This window comes from Pseudopodoces humilis, chromosome 21 (genome assembly GCF_049639895.1).
Source record: "Pseudopodoces humilis isolate 2021_Gansu_Grassland_sample_001 chromosome 21, ASM4963989v1, whole genome shotgun sequence".
Lineage (NCBI taxonomy): Eukaryota > Metazoa > Chordata > Aves > Passeriformes > Paridae > Pseudopodoces > Pseudopodoces humilis.
Genome location: NC_142220.1, coordinates 472,694 through 488,728, shown reverse-complemented (window position 1 = coordinate 488,728; position 16,035 = coordinate 472,694). Strand labels below are relative to the sequence as shown.

Genomic DNA, 16,035 nt, shown 5'->3' with positions numbered 1-16,035 from the left:
CGTGCCCGGGGCTGGGCTGTGACGGGGACCCCATGCCAGCGCAGGGGACAAATGGTGTCACACGGGTGGGCTCTGCACCCCCAGCCCCTTCCCCTGGGTGGCAGCAAGAGCATGAACCCAGTACAGCTTCTCCAGAGCAGTCTGGGTGGCACACACCACACAGCATCCTGTGCCCAGTCCTGTGGCCCTGCCAGCCCCCTTGCAGGGCTGGTACCACGGGGGATTTACGGCCTCAGTTCCTTACACCCGCGTTTAACCTCCATGTCTGAGGAGCCAGCGGCGATATTTCAGGCGGGCACTGAAGGATTTATCTAACGTGACACCTCATTAAAGCGAGCGGGGAGGTGACAGTCTCTTCTCTGGAAATTTAATTTTTTAAGGTTAATGTTTGTGAAAGCCCCTGGGGAATGGTAATGAGGCTGATGTCTGCCCAGTGGCACTGGCCCCAGCTCCCCGTGGGCCCCACACTAATCTGTGCAGTGCCATGGGGCACCCAGCCCCCCAAAGTGGGTGCAGCCCTTGACCAGTCTCTCCTCCCTGCAGGGGGGCTACGCTGCCTACAGGTACGCCCAGCCCGCGGCAGCAGCGGCCGCGTACAGTGACAGGTAAGCACCAGGTGTCACTCCTGGGGGAGCCCCGTGTCACCCCCTGCGCTGCCACCCTGACACCCCCAGCTGCTGTGGGACAGGACAGGGGAGTCAGGCGAGCAGGGACCCCTTGCTCCCCTCAGGGCTAGGCTGGAAAGGGGGAGCAGGGAGATGCCGGGGGGCTCCCAGCTGCAGCTGGGAGGGAGGGAGGGCTCTGGGGGGAGGCAGGAGCCCAGCTGCTGTCACTAACACCCACCGCTGTTTGCTCCTAGCTATGGCAGAGTGTACGCAGCGGCAGACCCCTACCACCACACCATCGGCCCCGCCGCCACCTACAGCATTGGCACCATGGTAAGAGCAGCCCCTCGGCCTTCCTCAGCTTCCCGGGGGGCTGCAGACAGCCCGGGGGAGGGGTCTGGCACAGCGGCCACAGGGCCTGTGGGGCGCAGAGTGGGTGTGGGGGCCGTGGGAGGGGAGTGGGAACGGCGCAGCCCCTGCCTGGCTCTGTCTGCAGGAGAGGAAACCCCCACCCTGCACCCCTGCCCCACCTTCCCCTCACACCCTGCACCGTCCAGCCCACACACGCCACTTCTCAGGGGCCTGGCTGCCCCCCTGCCGGCTGCCTGGTCACCTTCCAGGACCCCCTCTGCCATCCCAGTGCAGGACAGCGTCCCCAGGGCCCCGTGTGCGGCTGCACCTGGGGGGCACTGCAGCCCCTCGCGTGCCACAGCTCTTGGCCAGCTCTGACAGCATCAAAGATGAAAAATTACACTCACGGCTGGGATCACAAAGCCAACCTGCCTTTTTCTGCCTTTTTTTTACTCCTTTGGCACCCCCAGCCCTGGGCAGCTGCTAGCAAGGGGCCACGGGCACAACATCCTAGGGGTTTTCAGCTCAGTGCCACAGCAGGGACGGGGCAGCTCCTCGGCAGGCATGGCACGGCAGGGCCACTTTGGAGGCGTTTGGCAGCCCCTGCCCCCGGGGCAGTGCCCATGGCCACCACAGAGCCCGGGCAGCACCCTGGCCCTGCCTGCCCCTCACATCCCAAGGACAACAGCGATTTGGTGTCATTTGAAAGAGGAGAAAAAAAAAAGGAAAAAAAAAAAAAAAGAAGAAGAAAAGAAAAAAGGGAAGATCTAGGCTTTGGCTATCTCTGAATACTGATTGGCTTTTTTTTCATCTTTGATGTTGCAGGCTAGTCTATACCGAGGAGGGTACAGCCGCTTCACTCCCTACTAGCAAGACAGACCCAGCCCCCCCACCACTGCCCCCGATGCTCACTAGCACCAAACCAAAGCAGGCAGACAGAGCCGAGCCTGCGGAGGACCCGCGGGTGCTGCCCGGGTGGCTGGGGCTGGCGCCGGGCTCTGTGGGGCCACAGCACCCCACACCCATAGGGTTACCTCAGCCGCTCCGTCCTGCCGCCCGCCCGCCTCTCCTGCACCATCCGCCCGCCCCGGGGACCGCGGGGTGTGGGGGCAGCCCTCAGCCCCAGCAGCGCCCCGTTCCCACTGCCGGGGTCTGGGGTCCCCCCCTGCCCTGCCCTGGCCGGGCTGCAGAGAGCTCTTCCCCCCGCAGGCAGGCGGGGGTGCTCAGCCTGCAGGGATGCTCACTCCTCAGGCGCTGGGGCTCGGGGTGGCAGCAGCCCCCCGAGCAGCCCCTCTGCCCCCGTAGGAGAGAGAGGAGCCAGCTGGAGTTGCTGCCAGCTGTGGGGACTGACGAGGCTGGGCTGGATTCAGGGTTCTGGGGCAGCCCACCAGGCAGGAGCGCTTCTCCACCTGACTGTGCTGCTCTGCAGAGTGTGACAGGCTGGGATGGCTGTGGAGCTCAGTGTGACAGGCTGGGATGGCTGTGGAGCTCGGTGTGACAGGCTGGGATGGCTGTGGAGCTCAGTGTGATGGGCTGGGATGGCTGTGGAGCTCAGTGTGACAGGCTGGGATGGCTGTGGAGCTCAGTGTGACAGGCTGGGATGGCTGTGGAGCTCAGTGTGATGGGCTGGGATGGCTGTGGAGCTCAGTGTGATGGGCTGGGATGGCTGTGGAGCTCAGTGTGATGGGCTGGGATGGCTGTGGAGCTCAGTGTGATGGGCTGGGATGGCTGTGGAGCTCGGTGTGATGGGCTAGGATGGCTGTGGAGCTCAGTGTGACAGGCTGGGATGGCTGTGGAGCTCAGTGTGACAGGCTGGGATGGCTGTGGAGCTCAGTGTGACAGGCTGGGATGGCTGTGGAGCTCAGTGTGATGGGCTGGGGTGGCTGTGGAGCTCGGTGTGATGGGCTGGGATGGCTGTGGAGCTCGGTGTGATGGGCTGGGATGGCTGTGGAGCTCGGTGTGATGGGCTGGGATGGCTGTGGAGCTCAGTGTGATGGGCTGGGATGGCTGTGGAGCTCGGTGTGATGGGCTGGGGTGGCTGTGGAGCTCGGTGTGATGGGCTGGGATGGCTGTGGAGCTCAGTGTGACAGGCTGGGATGGCTGTGGAGCTCAGTGTGACAGGCTGGGATGGCTGTGGAGCTCAGTGTGATGGGCTGGGATGGCTGTGGAGCTCAGTGTGATGGGCTGGGATGGCTGTGGAGCTCAGTGTGATGGGCTGGGGTGGCTGTGGAGCTCAGTGTGATGGGCTGGGATGGCTGTGGAGCTCAGTGTGATGGGCTGGGATGGCTGTGGAGCTCGGTGTGATGGGCTGGGATGGCTGTGGAGCTCAGTGTGATGGGCTGGGATGGCTGTGGAGCTCGGTGTGATGGGCTGGGATGGCTGTGGAGCTCAGTGTGATGGGCTGGGATGGCTGTGGAGCTCAGTGTGATGGGCTGGGATGGCTGTGGAGCTCGGTGTGATGGGCTGGGATGGCTGGTGGGCTTGGTGGGCCAGGATGATGCCTGCATGCCCCTGGCCAGCAGCTCGACCTGAGTGCTCCAGCGAAAGACCTGCTTCTCTTGTTTCTGTTGTAGTGAACCCGTGGCTGTTTCCTTCTGGGACCAGGAAGGGCAAAAATATCCACACACACACAAAAAAAAAAGAACCCCAAAATATAAAAACTAAAAGCAAAGCATCAAAAAAAAAAAAAAAAGAAAAAAAAGAAAAAAACCCAAACAAACAAAAAAACCAAACAAAAAGAGAAACAAAGCCAAGCGGCAGCAGCCAAGTGAGTCCCAGCTGTCCTCACACACCGAGTGAGCGAGTCCCAGAGGAGCCGCGGCAAGCACCGGCGGTCGGATGCGCCGGAGGGACCCCCAGCGCCCCGGCCCCACAGCCCAGCAGGGAGGGAGCCGGCACAGGCAGGCGTGAGGGTCTGGGGGGGTCCAGGGGGCCCTCGCCCACCCAGCTGCAGGGCCTGGGCACCACGTCTTCCTTTCCCTGGTGCAGCAGCGCTGGGGGTGCCGGCAGAGCGCTGCGCCCTGCCCGGCTCGTGGGGCCGGCTGATGGGGTGGGGACCCGGCTCGGTGGCAGCCGAGCCCCGGCGCTGGCGGCCATCGGCGTGTCGAGTGTGCGAGGCCTCAGCTCCAGCGCGGAACTGGGGCGGCGGCGTGGCTGCGGTGCTGAGGTATTGCAGGGGACGACCCTCTGCCTTTTAAAGGGAACTTTTGTTAAGAGGAGCTTGCAACTCGCTTGTGACCCCTTCTCCTTCTTCCTCCCTCCTTCCCTGACACCCGCGCTCCCACCCTGCCTGGAGCAGCCCTGACCAAAGCTGGGCCAGGCGCTGCCCCAGTCCCACTCCTGCTCGCTCTGCGGCACGGGACGCGCTCGTGGCCACCCGTCCCTGCCTGAGGCAGCGGGATGCCCCCAGCCCTGGGTGCGGGGCCTCGGCCACTGCATCACCCACAAGGGACCCACCCAAGCCACAAGGCCGGCCTGCAGCTGCAGGCACGCTGGGCACGGTGCCCGGTGGCACGGGGCACTGCGGAGCCCATCCCGGGGTGCAGCGCCGTCCCGCGCCCTTATGGCTCTACCACTCCTCAAACCTCACTTTATAGTCTGCAGACGCCCCCGACGCCCCAGCGATGAGCTCCCCCTTTTCTATTCCCAGTGTACATAGCCCCGGCCCCCCTGTACAAAGCTCCGTCCATCGCTGTACTGGCTTCTCCCTTACAGCACCCCTGCGCCGCCCCGGCGTGCGGGCTGGCGCCGGCCCATCCTGTATGCTTAAAAGTGTGACCATTCTAATAAACAGTATTATTATTATTATTATTATTATTATTACAATTATTATTATTATTATTATTATTATTATTGAAATTATTAATAAAGATTTCTTTCTTCAACCAGGGCGACTCAGGTTTTGACTGGTTGCACTGCAGGGGGTGCGGGGCTGTGGCTGCTACAGTGGATCTGGCTGGGCAGGGGCCACAGCCCGTGGGCAAGTGGGGAGCCCGTGGGGCTCCCAGCCTTGCCATGGTGAGGGAGCAGGGTGCTGCATTAAGAGCCCTCTTCTGACTGGGCCAAGCCCTTCATTCTTCAAGCCATCAGGTAAAACGATCCTGAGTTCATTCCCTGCTTCAGGAGCAGCAGCTCCACTGCTGGCATTGGGGTCCCTGGCAGAGCCTGCATTCTTTGGGGACAGGGCTTGGAACCCCACTGCAGGAGCACTTGCCTGCTCCTGCCTGCTAATTGCTTGCTCACCAGACTGTGAGAAAATAATTGCTGCTATAAATTTTCTCTCTTCCTCACAAGATGCTCAGGGGAGGCAGCGCAAGCTGGTGGCACTGGGCTGGGTCCACGTTAATGAGCACAGCAGTCACCCATGCTGGGCTGCTCCTCGGGGCTGCTGCAGAGCCCGTGCTGACAGCTCCCCACCAGCTGAGCCCTGACGGGCCTGTGCGTCTTGGGGTCTATGGGCAAGTATCCCCAGCCTGTGGGCAGACAGCTCGAGGCAGTGAGGGCTGCAGGAGCTGGTGGGGTTCTCAGGGCACGTGCCCCAGTCTGGGGTCACACACATTGGGGGTCCCTGCCACTTGCAGGGTTCTGGTCACCACCTAGTGAGTGCCCACAGTGAGGGCTGAGCACAACCACAGGGATGGGAGAGCAAAGGGACTTACCAGCCCAAGGGGATGGAATGCAGCCAGCCTCCCTCTGTGTCCCCTGCCCACAGCCCACAGCCCACAGCCCACCCGCCACATGGAGGAGACAGCCCGGGCTGCACCACAGTTGCTTTAATGCCCATCTGAGCTGGTGCCGCTGCCTGGCGCGGAATAGACCAGCACGAGGCGGCCCCAGCGCTCGGGGTCCACAGGCAGCTCGTCCCGCAGTACCGGTTCCACCAGCAGCTCCAGCCGGCAGGACTGGCCGGGCGCTGGCCGCGGCACCGACAGCCCCACGGCACGGAACAGGCAGCCCTGTGCCAGCCCCAGCACCTGCGGCGCCGTCTGGCCCAGGCGGCACCGGGCGCCCTGGCTCAGGACACGGAACCATCTGGCACGGCCAGGCGGGAAGGACCAGCGCAGGGTGAGGCCGAGCGAGAGCTGCTCGGGCTCGGGGCCCTCCTGCCACCAGAGCTGCGAGGCCGTCACGCTGTGCACCTGCGGGGGGGAGGCCGCCACGCTGGCCGTGTCCAGCACCTGCAAGGGAACCATGGCACTGGCAGGGGCAGGGCAGGCAGCCACCCACCTTCCCACAGCAAGGGTGGCACCGGGGCAGGCGTCTCCACCAAGCAGTGGCAGGCACTCACCCGGACCTCCCCGAGGAGGCAGGTGAAGGATGTCTCCTGCGGGCTGGGCTGCTGGCGGGACACGATCACAGAGAGGTCTCGTAGGCTGCAGTCCTGCAGCTCCAGCTCATAGCACCTGAGAGGGAAGAGGCAGAGCAGGAATGGTACCAGAGAGCCCTGGCCTGTGGACACAGGACGCAGGCAGAGCACTCACCGGCTGGTCCAGCCATGGGAACCACGGAGGCAGGCGGCGAGCAGCTTGGCGAGGCTGGGCGGCGGTGCCGGCAGGAACCGGGGGTGGTGCCGGCCATTGGGCTCTGCCACAGGGAGCCAGGTCAGGGGGTGAGGGACTGAGCTGGTCCCATGCCCTACAGCAGGTGCTCACTGCAGACAGCATGGGGGGACAGGTCCTCACCAGGTAGGGAGGTGGGGTTTCCCTCGAAGCAGATCCCTGAGTCCCAGGTGGTGACCTCCAGTGCCACTGTGATGTCATCGGGCTGTGGCCCCTCCAGCTTGTAGAGTAGAGTCAGGAAGAGCTTGGGGGGGGCCGGCATCTGCAAAGAGAAGAGGCTGATGACCCCAAATCCACCCAAAGAGAGACAGAGACAGAGAGAGAGAGACAAAGAGAAGGTGCATTGTGTTAGGTGTGCTGGGCAGTGTGGGCAGAGCCTGGGCACACTCGCCACAAGGCCCCAAGGCCACACAGCTCGGGCCATGCAGGCCACGTCATGCTGACATGCTGCCAGCCCAGTGCTGAGGAGGGGTAAAGGGCTTTGCTCCAACTCACCGGACAGCCACGCGCTCCTCGCCGGGGGGAATGGTCCCCTGCAGCTGCAGGGAGCTGCCCCCACACCAGGCATCCTGCAGGCAGCAGCTGGTGCTCAGCGTGCCCTGCTGCTCTGGGTACAGTGGCTGGATGTCCTGCGCGCTCAGGTCGTACCAGGGCCCAGACTCTTCATCCTACAGCACGGGGAGAGCTGAGCTGGGGGAGCTGAGAGCAGAGACCCCCCCCCAGTCTGACCAGAGGAGAGCTGTCACCCTGCACCCACCTTTCCATCCAGGAATGTGCTGGTGCCCATGCCCAGGCTGAAGGAGGTGGTGAGGGGCAGTGTACAAACCCTGTGTGTGGGCAGGTACTTGGCCAGCAAGCCCCAGAACCTGGAGGCAAAGGTGGGTGTCAGGGCAGAGACCCCTGTTATGATCACTGCCCTGCATGGCCTCAGGTCTCGCCTCAGCTGGGGCAGAATGGGGCCAGCTGGCTCCTTGCCAGCAGCCACAGTGTTCTGACAGCTACAGGGACCCTGTCCTGCCATCCCACAGCCTTCCTGAGCCAGGGCACTCCTAGCCCCATTCCTCCCCCAGCACCCGCCCTGCTGAGATGCCCTCACCTGTTCTCGTTCTGCAGGAAGTTTTCCTTGCCCAGGTGCTCATAGACCCAGCCAGGAGCGAAGATGGCTGCAGAGAGGCCGTACTGGCGGATCAGGCGCAGGGACTGCAGAAATGAGTGGTGAGCAGCATGGGACAGGCCAGGTAGTCAACGTGTCCCCTGTCCTGTCCCCACTCCCCTCAAGTTCCACCGGCCCCACAGTGGGGCAGGACACCACAGGGCTGTGCTGCAGCATCTCCCTCTCCAGGGATGGCAGCACTGGGATCCTCCAAATCCCTCTTCATGCACGGCCAACACTCTGGGATCCCTCACTCCTCACCAGTTCATCCCCAGCTTAGCAGCCCAACACAGCCCAGCCCAGCAGAGCCAGCAGTGGAAACTCAGAGCCCTGAGCCGGGAGAGGTCCAGGGTCACACTCTGGCCCGGTCCTGTCACACCCACCTTGTCAGTGTCGAAGCCACCACCAATCACATCCCCACGGGCAAAGACATCAACACCGACATAGATGTCGTCTTGGCGTGGGCCGGCCAGCCTCTGCGTGCGCTCCAGCTGCTCCTCCTTCCAGTTGTAGTTGGTGAACAGCCCGTCACATGCATCAAAGAATATCCTGGGGACAATTTCAGAGTGGTAGGGCAGATGCTACGGTCACACAGAGCCATGCAGGTTGTGCCCGACCACTGCCATGCTGGGTTTGGGGTGGGCTCACGCCCCCTGAGCAGGGACAGTTTTGCCAGCCTCACCTATTCTGATCGTTCAGCTCATTCTGCCACTTCAGTGTGCCATCCTTCAGGACGCTGTCATACCAGATCACCAGTCCTCCCGGCACGGCGCTGTGCACCCGTGCCGTCAGCTCCCGCAGGAAGAAGGGCAGGTTCCCCACCGCCGCCGCCTGCCAGGAGAGAGCGGACACAGGTGGGTGAGGGCACGGGACGGGGGAGCTGCTCCCCAGGGGAGCAGCACAAAGGCAGGGCGGCCAGCAGGGCCAGCAGGACTCACGCTCAGCGTGTTCTCTATGTTGACCAGCCAGCCGTCGAAGCGGAAGTGCTGGGCAATGCGGGCCAGCTGCTCGGCCACGGCGCCGTACGCCTCCTCCCCGCCGGCCAGGAACGCCTCACACAGCTTCTCCCCGTCTGTCCACTCCGTGATGAATGTGCCTGCGAGGCAGCGAGGGCAGCGTCAGCCGCACGTCCTGGTGAATGCACCTGACTGCTGGGGCTGCCCCAGGCCCAGCCCTGCCCGTACCCAGCACGGGGACGCTGTTCCGGTGCGCTGCGTTGGTCCAGACCACGGGCGGGATGGTGACGGTGTGGTGGCTGAAGTACACAAAGATGTCGATGTAGCGCCAGTGGTAGAAGACATAGGGGTTGCGTGTGGCTGAGCCCTGGATGAACCTGCAGAGGGAAAAGGGTTGGGCAGTGTAGGAATGACGCTGACAGATGCTGTGGGGCTGGGTAGGAGCCTGACTCACAGCTGGGAGCTGGGCAGAGCTGTGGCACTGAGCCACCTCTGAACATCCCAGCCTGAGCAAGGCTCCCCAAGAGCCGGTACCAAGCACCCCATCCCTGCTCACCTGCGGCTGAGCCAGCAGGAGACATGTCAGACACAAACATCGGTGCCTTGGGGTCTGAGACGTCGAGCTCCACTGTTACCTCCCTTCCACCCAGCACGTACCTGTCCTCCAAGTAGCCGCCGCGCATGTCGTGGCACACCAGTGTCCGGGGCCTCCTGCTGGACAGTGGGGGCTGCCGCTTGGCCAGAGGCACGGCCGACACATTGAACTCATCGTTGCTGTTGGGCTGCCAGGACAGCAGCTCCTCCAGGCCGGACAAGAAGAAGCTGATGGGCTCCGTCGTCTTCGTGTCAAAGTACCTCGCTGGGAACGATGAGGAGACAGGACAGGGCCAGCAGTGAGCGCTGCCCGTGCTCGAGCCCATCCCGCGGGGCCCAGGGGTGCGGCGGGCCCCTCTCACGGTGCCTCACCTGGCAGGGGCTGCGGGCGCTCGCTGATGGTGTCGTGCAGGACGGTGGTTCCCTGGATGTCCGGCTGCAAGCTGCCCCGGGAGGTGGGTGAGGGCCGGGCCGGGCCAGCACCGCGGCCAGCGCCGGCCGGGCCCTGCCAGCCCCGGCACCGGTCCCCGCCACGGTCCCGGTCCCGGCCCCCATCCCCGGCCCCGTCCCGGTCCCGATCCCGGCCACGATCGCGGCCTCGGCCCCAGCCCCGCCATCCACCTCCGCCGCCGCCGCGCGGCCCGCTCCGCCTCAGCCGGCTCCTCGGCCCCGGGCTCGGCTCCCGGCCCCCTCCCCCCCCGCGCCGCCCCCCCCCCCGCCTCCGCCAGGCCCCCGCCGCCGCCCCCGCCGCCGCCGCCCTGCCGCCACCGCCGCCACCGCCACCGGGCCCGGCTCTCCCGGGGGCGCGGCCCCGAGCTCCGCCCGGCCGGGCCCGCTCCGCCCCCGGCCCGCCCTCGCCGTGCCCCTGCGATGCACCGAGTGTCCTGCGGTGGAACGCGTGTCCCAGGACGGGAATGCGTGTGCTGGGATGCGAGCTGTGTGTGCAGTCCGGGATGGAGTCCCCAGGGGCCAGGGCGGCCAAGGAGCTTTGCCCGTGCCTTGGGACTGGCCCTGGGCTGATGCCCCCAGCCCACAGGCACAGCAGTGAGCGGCCTGACCTGCCTCACTTGGCCCCCACCATCCACCCACTCCCCACATGTGCGGCCAGGGCTCTATTTAGGGTCATCCTGAGTCCCCCCAGCCCGTTCCCCTCCCTCCTGTGCTTGGGGTGCTGGTTTCCAGCTGCAGCCCTGCTCAGCCCAGCCATGGACCCGCCAAACCAGATGCCGATACCCAGCCTCATCTCAGACCTGTCTCCCCTCGCAGATGTGCTGGATAACCTGGACTGCTGACAACCCTGCCACCCTTCCCAGCCTGTCCTGTTCCAGGCTGACAGTTCTGTCACCGCACTGCTCCCGGCCCTTGGGGTGCAGCTGGCCCACACAGTGCCTGGTACAGGTCTCTCAGCTCTCCAGGGACGGTTTGCTCTTCCCTCTCCACCCCCAGCTCAGCAGCACTATGCCAGCCCTCGGGGAGCCCCTGCACCCCCAGAGCAGAACCCTGCCCCGAGTCCCTCAGAGCCTCCCCACACACAAAGCAAGAGGACACCGAGGGTGTGAGCAAGGCTGGAAATGCGAGGTGTTTAATGTGGCATGAGCTGAATGGAGAGGTCAGCATGCTGGCCCATGCTACGGCTGCATCTACACAAACCTGCAGCCTGGCCAGCACATAACCTGACGGAAGAGGAAGTGGCTGAGGCCAAAGGCCCCCCGCCCAGGGCTGCTGGTGGGGAGAGAGCCCTTCCTGAGCAGAGGCTGCGGCGAGCAGTGACGGAATCTGCAGAGGGAACCGACACAATTCCGTCCCCACAGGGGTACCCAGCCCCGCACTGCAACACCTGCACCGTGGAAGGAAAGAGGGCCCTTAGTGGTTTATGCCTTTCCAGACGGTGTTGAGCACCTTCTGCCTGCTCCAGCCGGGGAGCATGGGCTGGCACGAGGAGGAACACGGTGCAAGTGTCTGCTCCTGCCTCGCACACTGCTCCTCTGCGGCCAGCTCAGGCTGTGCCTGGCAAACCTGGCTCTGGTGTGGGAGAGGGGGTGAGCTCCCTGCCCACCCCAGGTGAGCAGCTGCTTCCTGGTAACTAATGTGGCAGGGGATTAAAATTGCTCCAACTCTTCCAGTTGTGTCTAGCTAGCCTTGAGGCGCTGGAGTGAGGGAATTCACACTGGTGCAGCTGCTGGGGGTAGTGGCACTAGGGTGACTAACAGCATAATGGGGGTGGCACTCCTGGGATGAGAGGGACAGGGGCCCCTTGGCCACCTGGCCTGGCACAGGAGGAGTGCAGGGGCCTGGTGCTCAGGGGTCCCCACTGTACTTGATGAGGTGGCCGCTGAAAGTGATGTAAGTGTCGTACTCATCGCTGAAGATGGCGTTCTCACGCTCACCCTTGTAGAGCCGCACCCAGACCTCATCCTGCTCCTTCAGCTCCAGCATGACGCTCTGGCTCTGCATGATGCTGCGGTCGCTCACCTGGGCGTAGAGGATCACCACCTCCGCCCCGTTGTGCATGATGTGCAGGTACGTCTCCTTCTGGTTCCAGGTGTGCACATTGAGGCTGAAGTAGTAGATCCCGGGGATGTAGCAGTAAAACTTGCCCGTGAACATGTTGAAGTGGTCGTAGAGGTTGACCAACTCCGTGTCGAAGATGAGGGTCTGGTAGTAGTCGTTACTGTGCAGGGGTTTCTTGCGGCCCACAGAGAAGGCGGCGTAGTGGCTCTTGCAGCGCTCCCCGGGGGCGCCCATGCTGCCCTTCTGTCCCTTGGGCCCTGCGTGGCCCCTGCTGCCGGCCACCCCCGTCTTGCCAAACTTGCCCTGCATGCCACGCTCACCGCGGTCCCCCTTCTCTCCTGGGCAGAGCAGGAGGGACAGTTGGGCTGTCAGACAGGGGCCAGAGCTGAACCCAGCACCCCGAAATCCCCTTCCCCAGAGATGGATAGAGGGAGCAGGAAGTCACCAGTCCTGCCCCTGCCCCTCCCCAGGCTCTGATGCTGCTGCCCAGAAGCCACTGGAGCAGGGGCTGCTCACAGCCCAGTGTGGCTCCTGCCCTCTGTCTGTGCAGGGCACAGGACCACTGGCACCACCAAGAGCTGGCACCGAGAGCCCAGCTCAGCGCTGGACCTGGGGCAATGCTGACAGCACAGCGTGGGGTCCTGCCAGCCCTCACCTTTCAGGATGGTCATGTTGATCTGAGGCATGGGCTGGTACTGGGGGTAGAAGCGCTTTTCGGGTGGGGGGCAGCAGCGGACACAGCGGGGCTGTGGGGGCAGCCCCTCCTGGGCATCCTCAGCCTTCTGCTCCTGTGTGGCCCTGGCAAGGCAGAAAGCAAAGCGCAACAGGGAGCTACGGGGGGGGGCGGGGGTCCTCTGCGGTGCCAGGGCTGCCCTGGCCCCCCACTGCAGAGCACCCAAGCCCTGGGGTCCCCTCACCTGGCAGCTTGGTGCTGGGATGGGGCCTCATCAGGGTCTGTCCACCATCTCTGACCAGGGATGGAGCTGGTCTGGCTCCCCACAGGGCAGGGCAGCAGGAAGATCAGCAGGACACCATGCACCCACAGCCCCTCCATGCCTTGGCAGTGCCCTGTGAGGTGCCAGGGACAGCTGAGGAGGACAGGAATGAGGAGACTCCCAGCCCAACCATGCCCCGAGCTGGGGCAGGACCTGTGCTCTGCACAGCCCCCAGGTTCTGGCTGAGCTGTGGAACAGCGTCACCCCAGTGAGCACCAGGGGAGACCCACATTGGGGCAGTTAGGGGCTCTGGGCTCACCAGCATGAGGGCTGGACCCTTGCAGCCCCTGAGCCCTGGCACATACAGCAGATGTGATTACCTCAGGAGCTGAGAGTGGAGCAGAGCAGCAGCCTCTGACCAGGCCAAGTCCTGCACCAACTGCTGCTGCTCCTGCTCAGCCTGGCTTCAGCTGCCTCCCATGGACACCCAAGAGCAGCAATTTAGTATGTCAGCTCCTGAAAAATTACAGACAGCTCCAGATGCCATGGGGCAAATGTCAGGGTGCAGCACTGCCTGTGTGTGGGACCCCAGCTGGGCCCAGAGAGGGCATCTGCCCCCCACTGCTGCGAGGGGCTCCTGTGCCCTGGGGCTGCCAGCCCAAGGGTTTGCAAGGGGACAAGACCCACTCCTCCAAAAAGAGGGATGTGGGCTGGCAGCCCTATCTGGGAGCTGGCTGCCACAGGGAGAGCCCACACCCTGTATGGGGCCAAAACTAATATTTGCAGTGGTGGTGGCACTGTGGCCCAGCCCGGGCGCTTCGCGACCCCTCCCTCTATTATCAAAACCGTATCTGCTGGAGACGTGGGGCCGGGCACGCCACCCTTTGGCCCCGAGGCTCCAGGACAGCCTTGGCCAAACAGGGGTGTAGCCCTGCCCAGCGCTGGGCATCCCGTGGCAGCAGGGTCCGAGCCGGGATGGGGATGGCTGCTACCCAGGCTCCTCTCTCAGCCAGGTGCCTCCCTGGGGTGGGATATGGGTGCGGCCCTTGCCGTTCTCCCCTCCCGCTGCACCGCCCGGCTGCGCTCACAGGCTCGCCGGGACCCCGAGGCACTCCAGGAGCAAAGGGCGCTCTCAGCCCTGTCCCGTGTGCTGCGGCTGAGCCAGGCCATGGCAGATTTGGGGACAGAATATTGTTGTCTTGGTGTGCACCGGGGTCTCCATCAGTGATCGGTGGCTGTTACCATTGTCCCCAGGTGTGGGGCCCAGGGACCACGCGTGCTCCCACAGCGGGTGCGGAGGGCGTTTGAGGCCGGGGGTAGATGCCCGGATTATGAGTCACTGGAGCTGGGAAGGGGCGGAGGGATTGTGAAAGGCTCCAAAGGGCTTTTCCTGCTGCTCAAACCCTCTGCCAAGGGCCTGGCCCCTTCATGCACTTCCCGGTGCCTCTGTCTCTCGGTCTCTCACCCCGTTGTCTCAGTGCTGCCAGGTGTGGAGGGAGGCAGGGGAGAAGCGGTTCCATGGATGGAAGCGTGGAGGGGGCCAGCCAGGGGCTTGTGAACAGAAATCACCCAGGGGAGCCTTGGCCCTGGCTCTGCTCCAGCTGCGCCAGACACGCAGCACTGAACATGGCATGGAGCATGCCGGGGGTTTGGGAAGCCTGTGGCTTTCCTTCGGCTCTGGGACCACCACAACAGGCATTCCTCTGGCATCTGGAGCAGGCTTGGCCCTAGGGAAAGCGCAGTGCCACAGGGAACCGCTCCACGAGGAGAAACCCTTCACCAGGAAGTTCCCATGGTGGAAGGCAGTGCTTCCCAGGCTGTCGGGAACAGAGACGAGTGCGTGGTGCGCGCAGCAGCACTTGGGGCTCGCTGGGCCCCCAGCGTGCCCCCCCTGCACCCCGCAGGTGTGCTGGGCAGGAGGTGCCCACTGTGCCCAGGCACACACAGCCCTGCCGAGGGACGCGGCTTTTCCCATCAGCCTTGGCTGCGCTCCAGGAGCAGTCAGAGATTTAAACTCAGTGGCAGCAGAAGCCTTGGGACTGCAAGTCAAAACATCCCAAAATACATTCCAGATGGAGATGAAGACTAGGATGAAACGGAACAAACTCTAGGGGTGGGATGAGGGGCTCAGGACAGTGTGGAGGCAGCAGGACTTGCACTCCCAGCTCACCCTCTCCTTTTAGGGTGATGGATACAAACTTTCCTGCACCACAGCAGCCAGAACCACTGTGCCCCTGGGGTTGTGCTGGTGGGCCAGGTCCCCCGTGTTCTGCTACAGGCACTGGAGCGGTTGCAGAGCCCTTTTTTTCCCCTGGATCAGGGCAGACCCGGCAGGCAGCAGGGTGGGGGCTGCACCGGGCAGATGTGGGGAAGGAGCATGGGGTAGTTGCAGCCCTCCAGCTTCTGTAGCACCAGCAAGACATGCCGGGGACCTCAACAGCCACTGTGACCCGCAAAGAGGTGCCAAAGGTGGCCCAGCCTGGGCTTGATGTGTTCGTGGCAACGGGATTTTTGGGAACGCAGCTGGGGCAGGGCTGGGGAGGGATGTGTGCTCTCCCAGAGCTGCGGTGGGTCGGGCTGTGCCGTGTGCTCCGCACTGCTCCTTCGCAGGCAGCCCAAGGGCCTCGCTCGGCTGGGGGGGCACAGGGCCCGACCCGCCCCGCTGGGCGAGTGCCAGGACACCCGGGCGAGCGCTGGCCGAGGCGGAGCCGCCTCCCGGTGCCGGGCAGCGCCCGCAGATGGAGCACGGCGCGCTGCAGCTCCGGGAGGGAGCGGCAGGACTCCCAGAGCTGCCCCACACCTACCTCTGGGGCACGGCTTCTCCCTTTGCTGCCCTAGAGCATCGCCAGGGCCAGCGCAGAGCCTGCCCACGGCCGATCGCTGCCTCCCGCTCCGGAGCTGCCTCTCCTCGCTCGGCCCGGGCGGAAATAACACTTTTTGGAAGCGCAGGAGGCAACGAGGCGCGGGCCGAGGCTCGCAGCCCTCCCCCGCCAGATGTGCGCCCGCGGCTGCCTTAACCATGTGTGCTCCCGGGACCGGCCGCCTCGGCCGGGAGCGGAGCGGAGGCGGCCCGTGCCTGCGGCTCCCCCGAGCTGCTGCGGGGCCCCGGAGGGTGCAGCTGACCCCGGCGCAGGACCCTGCCCCGTGCCGGCAGGACATTTCCCAGCCCCGAGAGCACCAGCACAGCCCCACCGGGCTCCAGCCCTTGACAGCCGGACGCGCACACGGGTGGCCAGGCGCGGGGCTGGGTATACCCCGCTCTCCCACCCCGAGTGGCGGCAGGACCTAGCGGGCAACCAGGACAACGACAGAATGTGTTGCGATCTGGAGCAGGGCAGCACTGGGGTCATGCCCGCCGGGCAGTCGGACTGT

General features: G+C 64.4%; 3 protein-coding genes across 14 annotated transcripts in view; 1 reads left to right on the top strand and 2 right to left on the bottom strand.

The window, feature by feature from the left end:
* Positions 1–4,729, top strand: part of RBFOX3 (RNA binding fox-1 homolog 3) — a 131,289-nt gene extending 126,560 nt beyond the window's left edge. For 4 of the 8 annotated variants that reach the window (XM_088065314.1, XM_088065315.1, XM_088065313.1 and 1 more), the window contains exons 13-15: positions 544–605; positions 860–938; positions 1,782–2,177. In XM_088065314.1, coding sequence (XP_087921440.1) covers positions 544–605; positions 860–938; positions 1,782–1,826 — 186 coding nt within the window. In that variant the 3' untranslated portion in view covers positions 1,827–2,177. Of the gene's footprint in view, positions 1–543; positions 606–859; positions 939–1,781; positions 2,178–3,529 lie in introns of those variants that run through there. The other 4 variants (XM_088065320.1, XM_088065318.1, XM_088065319.1 and 1 more) reach the window with 2 other exon arrangements.
* Positions 4,730–4,881: 152 nt separating this feature from the next.
* On the bottom strand, positions 4,882–10,315 carry ENGASE (endo-beta-N-acetylglucosaminidase). The gene is made up of 15 exons (XM_014259403.2): positions 10,307–10,315; positions 9,839–10,101; positions 9,590–9,660; positions 9,281–9,482; positions 8,852–9,000; positions 8,606–8,763; positions 8,350–8,498; positions 8,051–8,216; positions 7,611–7,714; positions 7,272–7,380; positions 7,010–7,182; positions 6,638–6,792; positions 6,437–6,539; positions 6,244–6,358; positions 4,882–6,133 (listed from the first exon to the last, which is right to left on the bottom strand). The coding sequence occupies exons 1-15, from the start codon at positions 10,313–10,315 to the stop codon at positions 5,729–5,731; spliced, it is 2,331 nt and encodes a 776-aa protein (XP_014114878.2). The 3' UTR covers positions 4,882–5,728.
* A 456-nt stretch (positions 10,316–10,771) lies between these two features.
* Positions 10,772–15,607, bottom strand: C1QTNF1 (C1q and TNF related 1). 5 transcript variants are annotated; one of them, XM_014259431.2, is made up of 5 exons: positions 15,468–15,607; positions 13,044–13,179; positions 12,646–12,816; positions 12,384–12,526; positions 10,772–12,066 (listed from the first exon to the last, which is right to left on the bottom strand). In XM_014259431.2, the coding sequence occupies exons 3-5, from the start codon at positions 12,780–12,782 to the stop codon at positions 11,516–11,518; spliced, it is 831 nt and encodes a 276-aa protein (XP_014114906.1). In that variant the 5' UTR covers positions 12,783–12,816; positions 13,044–13,179; positions 15,468–15,607; the 3' UTR covers positions 10,772–11,515. The 5 variants fall into 5 exon arrangements, with proteins under 5 accessions (XP_014114906.1, XP_014114905.1, XP_087921653.1 ...); XM_014259430.2 differs by having other exon boundaries at positions 12,646–12,796; positions 15,468–15,603; XM_088065527.1 differs by lacking the exon at positions 13,044–13,179.
* Positions 15,608–16,035: the final 428 nt, after the last annotated feature.